At 41.9% G+C, this 14,101-nt stretch overlaps 1 protein-coding gene across 6 annotated transcripts; it reads left to right on the top strand.

Annotated features, from left to right (window-relative positions):
• Positions 1–3,510: 3,510 nt before the first annotated feature.
• Positions 3,511–11,032, top strand: PTTG1 (PTTG1 regulator of sister chromatid separation, securin). Of its 6 annotated transcripts, none has more exons than XM_043464801.1 (6): positions 3,511–3,610; positions 4,068–4,168; positions 5,113–5,294; positions 6,780–6,873; positions 9,995–10,153; positions 10,880–11,032. In XM_043464801.1, exons 2-6 carry the CDS (start codon positions 4,078–4,080, stop codon positions 10,957–10,959), a joined length of 606 nt encoding a protein of 201 aa, XP_043320736.1. In that variant the 5' UTR covers positions 3,511–3,610; positions 4,068–4,077; the 3' UTR covers positions 10,960–11,032. The 6 variants fall into 6 exon arrangements, with proteins under 6 accessions (XP_043320736.1, XP_043320732.1, XP_043320734.1 ...); XM_043464797.1 differs by having other exon boundaries at positions 5,110–5,294; XM_043464799.1 differs by having other exon boundaries at positions 3,534–3,657.
• The last annotated feature ends 3,069 nt before the right edge of the window (positions 11,033–14,101 follow it).

Genomic DNA, 14,101 nt, shown 5'->3' with positions numbered 1-14,101 from the left:
AAACTTTGCATCCAAAAACCTCAGGAGATAAAAAATTCCCACTTGGAAGCTGTAGGTGCTGTTAAAGAGAAAAGCCACAGGCCCAAAATGGCTTCACTTGTGCTAAAGCCCTTGATACAAAATTTATATTTAATAACTAACCTAATCACAACTTCAAAATACAGTCACCAGAAATGTAATCCAATCAACCAGTTGGGAATTTCCTGGTCAGTACTGAAGAAGTAATCTGGCACATGGCCCCTTTCCATTATCTCCTCACCCCCACCCTGCCTCTCAGTGGAAGAAGAGGCAATTAGCTGTGAAAACCTCCCTGTTCCTTCTTTTCTCCCCTCCAAGGAGGTTCTGGCCTATAATTAATCCTTTCTTTTATTTTACTAATAGCTCCCATGCCCCACCCTTTTTCTTCTAAAAACTTCTGTTTGTACAACCCCTTGGGGCACCCTTCTGATTGCTAGGTGGGAGGCTGTCTGATTCTTGAGTCATTTAATAAAACCAATTAGATCTTCAAATTTACTTGACTGAATTTTTTTGACAGTGTTGTGCAGACTTGGTTTCAATATGAATATTTTTGTGCGCTAATGATGTAATTCAGAGCTGAGGTACTTAGAAGGAGATATAGGGAGGAAATAATGGGAGGGTTACAAAGGTCTGTCTAGTCAAAGCTATGGTTTTTCCAGTAGTCATGTATGGATGTGAGAGTTGGACCATAATCAAAGCTGAGTGCTGAAGAACTGATGCTTTTGAACGGTGGTGTTGGAGAAGACTCTTGAGAGTCCCTTGGACAGCAAGGAGATCAAACCAGTCCATCCTAAAGGAAATCAGTCCTGAAGATTCATTGGAAAGACTGATGCTGAAGCTGAAGCTCCAGTATTTGGCCACCTGATTCTAAGAACTGATTCACTGGAAAAGATCCTGATGCTGGGAAAGGTTGAAGGCAGGAGGAGAAGTGTTTGACAGAGATGGTTGGATGGCATCACTGACTCAATGGACATGAGTTTGAGCAAGCTCTGGGCGTTGGTGATAGACAGGGAAACCTGGCAGTCCATGGGGTTGCAAAGGGTCGGACACGACTGAGTGACTGAACTGAACTAATAAACTAGGGATAAAAGACAGAGGATATGGAAAGAGTAAAAAACATACGCACTTTCTTCCCCTCTTTTCTTCTTGATGTCTAGCACAGTGACTAACATTTAATAAATATTTATTGAATGAATGAGTCATTCAATGTTTTGGCCCTGAGATGCCAGGGAAGAAGGGACAATGAACTGGTATATATTTCGAACCATATCTATGCCAGGTAGTGCTAAGGCTTTTGTGAAAGAGTAATGTAGGCTTAACTCCTCCCTCCCAACTTACCTGCTAAGTTAAAAAGTATCTGGTGACCTGTTGGGAGTAGAGTTTGGATGGCACAGATCATCCTTGGTCTTTTGAATTGATTTCTTTATCTTGTTTAATATATTTCCATTTACCATAGAAGGGCTTCCCTTGTGGCTCAGCTGGTAAAGAGCCCACCTGCAACGTGGGACACCTGGGTTCAATCCCTGGGTTGGGAAGATCCCCTGGAGAAGGGAAAGGCTACCCACTCCAGTATTCTGGCCTGGAGAATTTCATGGACTATTCATGGAGTTGCAAAGAGTCAGACAGGACTGAAAGACTTTCACTTCACTTCACCATAGAAAGGAAAAGTTCACCAACTTTTTAAAGCAAAATTTCTCCACATGTCTTGGAAATCGGAATTCATTTTGTATGTCTTTATAATTCCTCTGTTCTTTTCCTCTTGTTTACCTTTCTGTCCTTTCCCACCAGCTTTGATGAATATATTGTTGAGATGTTAACGGTTTAAAGTAAGTATATTGGTACTTGCCTTGCAGTCCAGTGGATAAGACTCTGCTCTTACACTGCAAAGGGCACAGGTTCCAACCCTGGTTGGGGAACTAAGATACTGCATGCTGCGCAGTGCAGCCAAAAACAAAGTCTTTATTAATTGATAGAATTTTAAGTTCAGAATTGTGTACTCATTATATCGTTTTGTTCCTAGGGTTGCAGAGTCAGACACGACTGAGCAACTGAACAACAGAATCTGTATAATGGAGACAGCATCCTAACCTGAAATACTGATGATAGTCTTGCAATTATGAAAAAATCAGTACACTTAAAAAAAAATTGAAGTCTAATTGACTTAAAATATTGTATTAGTTTCAGAATCACTCCATTCTTAATTACAAGTGAAGAAGGAATTCATAGGGCCTGGACTCCATCTCAGGCCTGTCTGTGCTGATCGTGCGCGGCCACCTCTCCAGTGGACTCTGAACTCTGTGCTTAGCGCCTGTGGGAATGACAATGGAAGGATAAGACCCCCCTCTGGGCAGGGGAATCTTGAAGAACAGACACTAATCACCCCTGCCTCCGGACACTGTCTATCAGAATGTAAGCACAGGCTTATCAGTTATTAACTATTTGGAATGTAACTGCGGGCTTATTGATTATTGACTGTTTGAACACATAACACGTGAATGATGGGGTTATTGTAGTTGTATTTACCCTTCCTTTGTTTATGTAAGTCTCAAGGGAATTGGGGTAGTGGGTTTGGACGCGTGCACATAAGATTTTCACAAATGCTGGTCGGGGTCCTTGGCTAAGAGGAGACTCTGCCTTGGGCCCGCCGGTGTAATAAACTGCACTCCACTATCTGCATTGTCCTTCTGAGTGAGTTTGTTTCCCGGAAAGCGTGGCTATAACACAAGCACAACAGAATGACACAAACTTGCCATTTTATCTATCTGTACTTTCATTTCTTCGTAATTTTCAATTTTGCTCTGCTAATATTCTCTAGATCTAATACGGGTTCTCCAGGCCAGGATACTGGAGTGGGTAGCCTTTCCGTCCTCCAGGGGATCTTCCCAACCCAGGGACCAAACCCAGGTCTCTTGCATTGCAGGCGGATTCTTTACCAGCTGAGCCACAAGGGAAGCCCTTCTATGGTAAATGGAAATATATTAAACAAGATAAAGGAATCAATTCAAAATGAGGGAGACCTTGGTTTCGATCCCTGGTTTGGGAATATCTCCTGGAGAAGGGAAAGGCTATCCTGGCCTGGAGAATTCCATGGACTGTATTGTCCATGGGGTTGCAAAGAGTCGGACAGGACTGAACGACTTTCACTTTGACTTTGGACACACCAAAGTGTCTCAGGAAAAAAAACAGAAAATTGCAAAAGCCAACTCTGTATCTTGTTATAACATTAATAATAACTTTCTTGGAATTAAAGACCGTATTTACTCTCCTTTATCTCTCTGAGGGGGGGGGGCGGGGGAGGTTAAAAAGCAACCATTAATAGACATCCACGACCAAGTTGTGAGCGGGTTTGATTTTTTTTCCTCCCGGGGAACAAACGACGAACTTGCGGGGAAAAGCTTTCAGGGCGGAGCCCAGGGAGCGTAGGTTCCTCCCATTGGTTCTTCCGGAGCCTCCGCCCCGCCCCTGTCCCGCCTCCTGGATGGATGAACCAATAGGGACGTAAGTTGTGGTTTAAACGCGGAGTCGGGCGCGACCGCTGGAGCCGTGTCTTGCGAGAGTTTGGCTGTTACTCCGAACGTGGGTGAACCGAGAGGTACCGAGTGGTTGGTCCGGCACGGTCCAGCGGCGTAGGAAGCGGGAGTAGGCTTTATGTGTGGGGGCTCTGGGGCCTGGGGACCGTGGTCCGGGTGTCTGGGAGCCGGGGCCTGGGGTTTGGGGGCTAGGACTTCCCCGGAACGTCAGACGCGCTCACCCGGCTTGAGCCACGGTCTTGAGCTACGTGCGCGACCCACGGCAGTTTGGTTCCAATGAGTACCAGGGCCTGTGCCAGTCCCAGACCGCCAGCTTTTCAGGAACTTAGGGCCCCTGACGCAGGCGTCAAGATTTAAGAACTGGATTAAATGCTTGTTGGCTCAAGATCCGGCTTCTACCCCTGCTTAGCTCCTGTTTTTGCGTAGACGTCCCCAGGGTAGAAAGTTGGGTCAGTGCTACAATTTAGCTTCTTTCATCTTCCTAACTCCCAAGGTTTAATGAGTGTTTCACACCTCTAGTTGATCCAGAATGGCTACTCTGATCTATGTTGATAAGGAAAATGGAGAACCAGGCATCCATGTGCCTCATAAGGAAGGGCTGAAGCTGGGGTCTGTATCTTGTAAGTATACAGGCGGCTATCAGGTACACAGGTATTGTGAATCAGTGGTGGGTGTGGCTTGGAGCTGGGGGAGGCCCAAATATACTTTGTGGGCAGTTGGAGTCGTGCGTGCTAAGTCGCTTCAGTCCTCTCCGACTTTTTGCGGCCCTGTGGACTGTGTAGCCGGCCAGGCTCTTCTGTCCATGGGATTCTCCAGGCAAGAATACTGGCGTGGGTCGCCATGCCCTTCTCCAGGGGATCTTTATGACCCAGGGATTAAACCGGAGTCTCTTAAATCTCCTGTATTGCCAGGCGGGTTCTTTACCAGGAGCGCCACCTGGGAAGCCCAGTTGGAGTCGAGTTTACCCAATACTCTTACTGCCAAGTACTTATGGGTCTCTTTATGTTCAGTATCTTTTTTTTTTTTTTTTTTTAATTATTTATTTATTTTTGGATGTGCTGGGTCTTTGTTGCTGCCTGGCCTTTTCTCTAGGTGCAATGAGTGGGGGGATACTTTCTATTTGTGATGCCCAGGCTTCTCATTGCAGTAGCTTGCATTGTTGCAGAGCATGGGTTCTAGGGGATGCTGACTTCAGCAGTTGAGACACATGGGCTCAATAGTTGTGGCTCCATAGCACAGGCTCAATATTTGTGGCACATGGACTTAGTTGCTTTGTGGCATGTCGGGGTTCCTGGGTCAGGGATCAAACCCCTGTCTCCTGCGTTGGCAGGCAGATTCTTTACTACTGAGAAACCAGAGAAGCCCTCATGTTCAGTATCTTAAAGAGATTATTTAAGAGGGTAGTGAACTGAAGTGCTGTTAGGCATAGGACCATGCCACTGTCAAAAATGGGGGTTAAGTTTGGCTGTGAGAATTAGGCCAAGTTTATAGGCACAATCAGCTTTCAAGTTGCACAGGTGTTTACTGCTGGAATGATCTTACAGTATAACTTTTTCTTTAGCAGTCAAAGCTTTAGATGGGAGATCTCAGGTTTCAACACCGCGTGTTGGCAAAATGTTTGATGCTCCACCAGCTTTACCAAAAACTGCCAGAAAGGCTTTGGGAACTGTCAACAGAGCTACAGAAAAATCAGTTAAGACAAATGGACCGCTCAAACAGAAACAGACAACTTTCTCGACCAAAAAGGTAAGTATTGGCTATAATTAAAGACTTCAGCACTTTGACTCTTAAAATGATTACTAGCATCTTACCTGACCTTCTCCTCTGTGAATGGAAGGAAATAGAGACTAGCAAAGCAGATTAACAGAAGAGAATCATCATACAGTCTTTATGGACTTCCTCTATACCTTGAGATCACAGGAGCAGCTGTTAATATTTTTGCCTCACCTGTCTTTAACAAGTGTCTTAGACTACTGAGTACTGTGAGGGAGGGTACTTTGCAAGAGGTCATGATGCTAATATAACAGCTCAGGTGCTGCCATCCTCTTCCCCTCCTTTCAGAGCAAGCACTAGCTTTGTAGGTTATAACTTGGTAGCATGTTGACCTTTGTACATGTGTTTACAAACTGTAGGTCAGTGCATCCCAGACTGAGAGGACTTGGCTGTGAAAGATAACTTTAGCATGTGAATTAGCACTGCATTTCAGTAATTGAGTGTGTATTAGGAAAAAAATAACTAGTATACTTGATGTCAGACTGTTACGTGTGGTTTTAGGATAAAGATGTCTTTTTTTTTTTTTTTTTAAAAACTGAGTTGAGTAAGAGAAATGCTAAGTGTAGGTATTGTAAGGATATAGCAAAAATGATGAGAACGTGACAGAACTGAAATGTGGGAAGCCTTGTCCTAGTAATTTCCTCTAGGCATGCACATGTTATGTAAGAATAAATCAAGACTCTACAAGCTACCATCTTGGCCCACCACCATCACGGACTGCCTACCAGTTCCAGACTAGAGAATTATCCACGGTGGGCCTCTAAAGTCCTTGACTGTCTTTGACTGTCTCTTACTCAGTGTGTGTATTTGAGGAACACAAATTGGTTTTTAATATTAACCCAATAATTCAGGTAACACAGATGGAAAATCACATTTCCAAAAGCCAAAAAATGGCTTCTAGGATTAGTTTCTATTCTGGGTGATTTATGCCCTTTTTCTTTTCTGTTAGGTTAGGTTGGGCGATTGAGTCAATTAGCTCTGAATTAACTCTACTCTGGGGCTTCCCTGGTGAATCCGCCTGCAATGCAGGAGACTCAGGTTCCATCTCTGGGTGGAGAAGATCCCTTGGACAAGGAAATGGCAACCCACTCCAGTATTTTTGCATGGGAAATCTTAACAGACAAAGAAACTTGGTGGGCTACATAGTCCATGGGATTGCAAAAGAGTTGAACACGACTTATTGACTAAAAACAGACTCTGCTCTGCATTTTGATAATTTATGCTAACAGCTGATAATACTTGTATTTCAGCCTTAACTTTTGAGCCATGATACTAGAATTGATTGCTGAATTGTATTTATGTGTGATTTTGAGAATGAGGGATTATGGTTTCTTAGAAATTGAAGACAAAATGTGGTGAAGTAATCCCATGGCTTGAAGAATCTCTCCAGTCTTTTGTACTAATCAGTTGACAAGGCTTCCACTCCTATTAATGGATGTTTTCTTGGGTTTCTTTTAGATTACTGAGAAGACTGTTAAGGCAAAAAGTTCGGTTCCTGCCTCAGATGACAGCTATCCAGAAATAGAAAAATTCTTTCCCTTCGATCCATTAGGTAATCTTTTGGTATTGTCCAAATGCTTTAGCTTTTAGTTTCTCTTAGTATCCAATTCAACTGTAACTTGATATGGCTCTGAATATGACATGTGATCTAAAACTAGAACAAGGCTGTCTGAATCTGGGGTGCTTTGGACAAATAACTTGTGGATTTATTTTTAAGGCATCATCTTAAGTCAGAAGAGGAATCAGAGCAAAGATGGGAGAACATAATTCTTGTCCTCAAAAGCTAAAACCACCTAGGGGGGGATTACTTGTTCAGTGTTAGCAGACAGCCTTCCTAGCAAGCCCACTTTTAGAAAGTGAACTTGATGTCAAGTTGAACAATAAAAAACAAGCCTGAAAAATCCACATAGCCAGTGAGAACATGTGCTTTTTGACTTCTTCAACCTCGTACATGTATCTGAAATATTTTCTACTGTAGAATCGGCTTTTTTCAAGCTTTAATGTACTCACATTAAGGAGAGTAGACTGTATGCCAGGTGCTATTGGCTTAGGATGTAGTGGTTAACAAGGCAGGCCTCACCCTGAGGAAGCCCAAGATTTGGAGGGAAATTCAGACACTGAACAAATCCTTTCACTTGGAGTGTGAGCCAAGGAGAAAAACAGGGCTTGTTAGTGGGGACTAAACCTAGCCTGGAGGAGCAGGAAGTGTTTCTCAGAAAGTGACACCCAGTGGAGGCTTGAAGGATGTAAGGAGATAGTTGGGTGGAGAAGGGGTAGGGCTGGGCACCCCCACTGTAACAGACAAAAGATGTTGAGGCAGAAAGAAGGACTGGAGAGGTTCTGGAAAACTGAAAAGCAGGGTGAGGGAGGACACTGGTGAGGGGTTGGTCAAATCACACGGGGTCTTTGAGATTTCTGAGCTGGGTTTTTTGCCTTTTGATCCAAAGAGCATTTAATTATTCCACTAGTATACATCTGGGCTGTTTCTGGCTTTTATATATATTACAAAACAATTCTGCAATTATTGTTGAGAGTTTGTGAGTATACCTAGAGAGTAAATGCCAGGAAGAATTACTGGGTCTCAAAGCTGTGTGATTAAGTTTTGATAAAATGTAGTGCATCTCATCATTACCATTCAGGAAAATGAGGTAGATTTATGCATATTGAGGGCTTCCCAGGTAACTCAAATGGTAAAGAATCTGCCTGCAATGCGGGCAACCTGGGTTCAATCCCTGGGTTGGGAAGATTCCCTGGAGAAAGGCATGGAAACCCACTCCAATATTCTTACCTGAAGAATTCCTGCATGAACGGAGGAACCTGGTAGGCCACAGTCCATGAGGTTGCAAAGAGTTGGACACGACTGAGCGACTTACACTTTCACACTTTAAGCATATTGGCCAGGAAAGAGGACTATGTACAATAGCTCTGTTGGGGGAAAGAGATATTGCTAAACTGCCTTCCAAAATAGCATAAGTTATTGAAACCACCTTCAGTGGATGAGGATGGCCGCTTTCCCCTTGTTCTCTACCTGCAAATGTTTTAAAATTATCAGAAAGATAATTGGTATTTTATTGTTTAAAATTGTGGTATGTGAGTGTGCCTGAGCATATTTGACTATTGGTCATTTGTAGTTTTAAATTTTCTGTTTATATCTTTGTTTTCTCTTGATTTTTGTGACTTTCTTACACTCTGTGTCTGTGTGTGTAAAGAACTCTCTGGATAAAGGTAATTAGCCCTGTGTATTGCAGACTTATTTCCTCTGGGGTCTTTTGTCTGTCTGTTTTTTTTTTTACAATTCAGTGGTTTAAATTAAGTAGTCACATATACTGTTTCTTAAATTTGTTTTAGGACTTTTACACTCTTAAAAAGTAGTGAAGACCCCAAAGAACTTTTGCATGTTGTTTATATATCCTATATTTTAAATTAAAATTGAGAAGTTAAAAAGTGTTAATTTGTTAAAATACAATAAACCCATTACATTAATGTGCATAACTTAAAATTTAATGAGAAGAGTGGCGTGGTTTTATGTTTTTGAAAATTTGCTTAATCTGGCTTAACATAAAACAGCTAGATTCACATGGGATTGTGCATTCCGTCTGAATTTTTTGGTTGACGTATATGAAGAAAATCTGGCCTTTTGCAGCCATGGTTAGGAAAAGAGAAACATTTTAAGTCTTTTCAGATAAGTATAGATAGTTTTCTTTGCTATTACACTAAAATTCAACTTGTGGCTGCTTCTGTATGCATAGTTGCAATGTAGAATCTGAAACCATTTCAGTAAGCATTGTATTATTCTCTGACACTTAAATCCATTGGTCTGTTTTGCACTTTGAATGTATCTTTTATCCTGCATTTATCACCATTGATCATTTAGAAATACTGGTTTGCTAGGAAATGTAGGTCATCCACAAGTTGAAATGTTTCTTTATGCATGTCAAGAGCACACTCATTAATGCTCACCACTGACCTCATCAGAAAAGTCTTCAGTAATGGGAAGCTATCAAGCTAATGACTGCAAATAAGTTTTCTGAAATTTTAGGGTTTTTTTTCCCCTTGCAACTGTGGATTTTATCATTGGCAACAAATACTACTTCTCTTGAACTGGTAGACTTTCATTGCTTGGAGAAAATGTGCAACACATATCCAAGTCTGAGTTACCAAAGTTTGTCTTTTAGTTCTTTATAGTAAATGGTGTCCAGAAGTAACACCTCTGGTTTAGCTTGCAAATCAAATAATTGCACATATCATTTTTCTTGGAAAACACCACAGTACTTCAGTATATGATAGAACTGTTTAATGGCATACTTCACAACTTATACAGAATACTATAAAGACATGTTTTCAAGGGTTGAGAGCTCATAAAATTAATACTTTTTTATTGCATATGGTAAAGTGATATGTGAAACAGGCATTTTTTTTAATGCCAGTGAAGGGTAGTGAGAAATATACTAAATATAATTTATTGCCACTGCCTTGATTTGTACTAAGGCACAGAAGTTTTATCCTCTGTTGCTTTTGGACCACCATTGCAGATGTCAGCACAGTGGGAAGAGGTATTAGTATTATTATGAAAATAGTTTGAGCTCCTGGGCCCCATGAAAGGGTCTTAGACTGGCAGGGTGCCACTCACCACCCTGAGAACTGCTGCCCTGACAAAGTGCTTTCTGTGGCAGATTTTGAGAGTTTTGACCTGCCTGAGGAGCACCAGATCGCACACCTCCCCTTGAATGGAGTGCCTCTCATGATCCTTGATGAGGAGAGGGAGCTTGAGCAGCTGTTACATGTGGGTCCCCCTTCGCCTCTGAAGATGCCTCCTCCGCTGTGGGAGTCTAGTAAGTGAACAAGTGCCCTTCTAGAAGGGCTGTAAACAATCTGTGTCATAACACTTCCATTACTGTGAGGATAGGGTTGTGCAGAAGGCTAGTAATTTCTATACTTCAGACTGAAGGGATAAGGTTTCAGGATAATGAAAACTATTCTCAACTGGTACTGTTTTTTAGTTGCAAATGCCCAGTAAAATTAAGTCATTCTGGAATCTGGACAGTCTTACATTACAAGCAAAACAAGGTGAAATTTAGTGTATAACTTTTTATATTAAAAGTTGATGTAAAATAAACTTGCTTGAAATGAGAGTTCCAAGTTAATCCAAAGCTCATGTAGGATAAGACCCACACAATAGCAGGAGGTTTTAGGTCTTGGTTCAGACTGGTGGTCAAAAGCCATTATCAGCATGTTTTCTATTATATCTGATGGAATAACTTACATTATTTGCCAGATTACACTAGTGATAATTGTTGGCAGTTACTTGGGTCTCTAAGAATGATAGAATTTGGGGTACTTCTATGATTTATTTCATAATGAAGGTTAATTCTGGGACCATAGCCACATTCCAAGAAATAAGTGAGAAGGTGTATGTGTATGTATGTAGGTGGGGCAGGGGTAATTCATGAGACAAAGGGGAAAATAAGAGTTCGAGTTCATGATTAAAGTGAAACTAATGTGTGTGTTGATGGACATGTGGATTTGCAGATACTGAATAAGAAATTCCTGTTTTCTAGATCTGTTGCAGTCTCCCTCAAGCATTCTGTCCACTCTGGATGTTGAATTGCCACCTGTTTGCTGTGACTTAGATATTTAAATTTCTTAGCACTTTATAGTTTGGGTATGTATTAATAGTTTGTATTAATAAAGCAATTCTTTGTTTAACAGACTCTTCCTAATATTGTGGTTGGTATTGTTTAGAATTTGCTTAAAATGTAGCAGGCTACAGGCTGCACGGCCCTTAGCCCGCTGTTGCTGTTGGTGCCTGCTACCGTAACCTTGCACCCTGTCCAGGCAGTGGTGACCATGAGACTTATTAGTGGTCCTGCTCAGCCATTGGTATGTGCTGTGGTGGGCCCTTCCCCCAAGCGACCAGCTGTCAGTGAGTGACCGTTAGTGGTCTGCTCAGCCATTAATTGGTGCTGCAGTGGGCCCATCCCCCAGGTAACCAACTGCCAATGAGCGACTGTTAGTGGCAGAAGTGGTGGTTGTCAGGTGGAGAGTGAGGTAAGAGAAAGATCCTGGCCTTTTCTCTGGGGGCCTCCAGCTCACCCACCCTCAGCCCAGTGAGTGAGCTTTGGGGCCCAGGGAACCGGCTAGGAGTTGTCTGTGTCCTGCAGGGCTCCAGAGCCCTCACCAAGGCTGGCCACTGGCCCGGCCCAGACCTTGAGGAGGCGATGAACCTCTCCCCTATCCCTGTCTCTGTAACCGAATGGCAGCGGCCGTCAGTCTGGGTCACAATTTTCGGGACCTATCCCTGCCATACGGGCGACCTGAGGAGAGTGAGGGCCAGCTGGGTCCTGGGTGCCTGGCTCCCTCAGCGATGACCAGGGTCTTGGGACCTGGCCCTGAGGGAGCCACAAACTAAGTTCTGCCTCCTCTCAGCCAGAACCCAGACCTTGGAGTGTGAAAGTTGTACTGGGACCTGGTCCTTTCTTGTCAGAACAGGGAATAACTTTTGTTTAATGTAACATTTACCTGACCATGACCTGACTTCAAGAACAAAGGATCTGACACAAGAAGTTCACAACAATTAACCATTCTCCTCCCTCAGCTTTCCTAGAAAAGGGCTTTGCTGCAGGCTTTTGGGGAGTTTGGGGGTTTTGAGACATGAGCCAACCACCTCCTTGCATGGCCCTCAGTGAACCTTTCTCTGTACCATACTCCAGTGTTTTGGTATTGTTTGGCCCCCCCTGGGTGTAGGGCACACCAACTTGTATTTTGGTAATAAAAACTGTGAAAACTAGTAGACCTGTTTAACAGATGAGAGTCTATAATGTGATGAGAAGTTTGTCTAAGTTGAAAAACTTACCCTAAAACCCTCTGATTTAACAGCTTGCTTTAAAAGCTGCCACTGTTTTTCCTGAAACATATACCTCTCCATGTATACTTTACTCCATTTTTGTGGCCATTAACTGGTGACAGTTATTAGACCTCTTAATTAGAAGAGCCACTTCCAGCTTATTAAGTGTCTATTGCTAGGAATTCTTTATTGCTGTTTCTATCTAGTTTCTAATGACTTCAATACCCTGTATTCAGTGATCAAAATTTGAAAGGCTCTAAATCTCCTGAGAATTCTGCCTTCTTGAGCTCTTCAATTGGGTTCTTTGAAGACCACAGCAGATAATTTACTTGTAGTGAGATCCACTCTTTACCTACAGGAAACTCTATTTAGTTGATAACTCTGTGTTGGGAATTGTTTTTAAGTCTTTAATAAGCATTATGTTTCACGTTCATGATCCTGTTTTTCAGATGAGGACATTGAAGTTTAGAAGCTTCATGTACCAAAGGTATGAAGTGCTAGAAAATGATAGAACTGGTATTTTGATTCCATAACTGATACTGGAATCAAAATATCAGTGCTAATGTTTGCCTCTGGATTTTTTTTCTTATTGGGCAGAGAGGGCTGATGATGATTTTAGAAAATTGTTGCCACTATTTTAAATTAGTTTTCACATATATTTGGATTTAGAGATTCTCTTTGAAAGGCAGACCTGTTAAATAGTAGGCCCTTGTTTCCAGCACTTGGTCAAGTGGTGATAGAGTGAGTGCTGGCTGCCTTTTAGGTGGAGTGTGGGTTTTCTGTCCTCTAGACCCTATGTGAGATGGCTTGAAGGGAGAATTGAAGTATTCCTCTTATTCTGTCTCTTCTGTGACCCAGCCTATTTAACTCACTTAACTTGCCTAGCCAGGCAGTCAACTGAATTTGATCCTTGCTTAATACTAACCTATACAGGAAATCTTTCTCCTGAAATGTCTGTAGCATCTATAGTCAAGTTAGAATGTGAACCCTTTCCCATTATTATTAGAGGAATCTACAAGATACTAGGCATGCATGAAATGACAGGAACACACACAGTCACTGGTCCTGACTTCAAAACTTTGACCCTTTAAACGTTACTGAATGAGTCTGGATTTCTGAAATCAGTAGATTTTTGAAAGAGAATAAGACAACTTGGCACTTGACTTTAAGAGGGTTAGACCTCACATCCTCAGGTATAATCAGGCCAGTTTGAAAAGCTAACCCTAATCTGAGTGGCTTTCATACCCTACAGTACATTTAGAAACTTTGGAAAGTGGTTTGTTGTGGTGGAGGAAACAAAGATCTGGGAGCAAGGTGACTGGTCAATTCTTTACCAGGTCCTTGGGCAGACCTGAGCACAAATGATCTTCTCTTCACTGTTTATCAGAACTCAAAGTGCTTAATGTTTGTTGACTTTGAGAATTTTAAACAGATGCTTCTTTAACATAGATAATTCTCTTTTTGTGGGTATTATTGCTGTTTGTAGCAGTTTATGTTGTTTGGCTTCATTAAGAGAAAGCTTATGAGAAGGCTTGTTTGGAAATATGATGTCCTAAATGTAGAATTAAAGTTTATTTCTTTCGATCATACCGTTCCCCTACACTGCATTTAAGCATGATCTTATTTATGTAAGGTTCGTTCACACCTAACTTATTTTTGCATTGGCATTTTTTCAGGTTTCAATTTCCAATTAACCTTCAACAGGAACGCAATTAGAATTTTCAAAAAATATATTGTTAGTATTCTCTATTAGACTAATTCTGATCTAACCTGTATAGGAAGGTTAGTCCCTATACCAAGTCCCAAAAGGGTTAGTACTATGATAGAAATCCTAATCTGACTTTGTTCTTTCCAGTAATCTGATCATTTATCACTTTAGTCTCAATGTGCTAGGAACTAAGCCTACTGTGGTTAAATACCGATGTTGCCCCTGCAC

The sequence above is a fragment of the Cervus canadensis genome, chromosome 4 (assembly GCF_019320065.1).
Source record: "Cervus canadensis isolate Bull #8, Minnesota chromosome 4, ASM1932006v1, whole genome shotgun sequence".
Lineage (NCBI taxonomy): Eukaryota > Metazoa > Chordata > Mammalia > Artiodactyla > Cervidae > Cervus > Cervus canadensis.
Note: the sequence above shows the minus strand (reverse complement) of the source record. Positions and strands in the feature narration are given on the sequence as shown.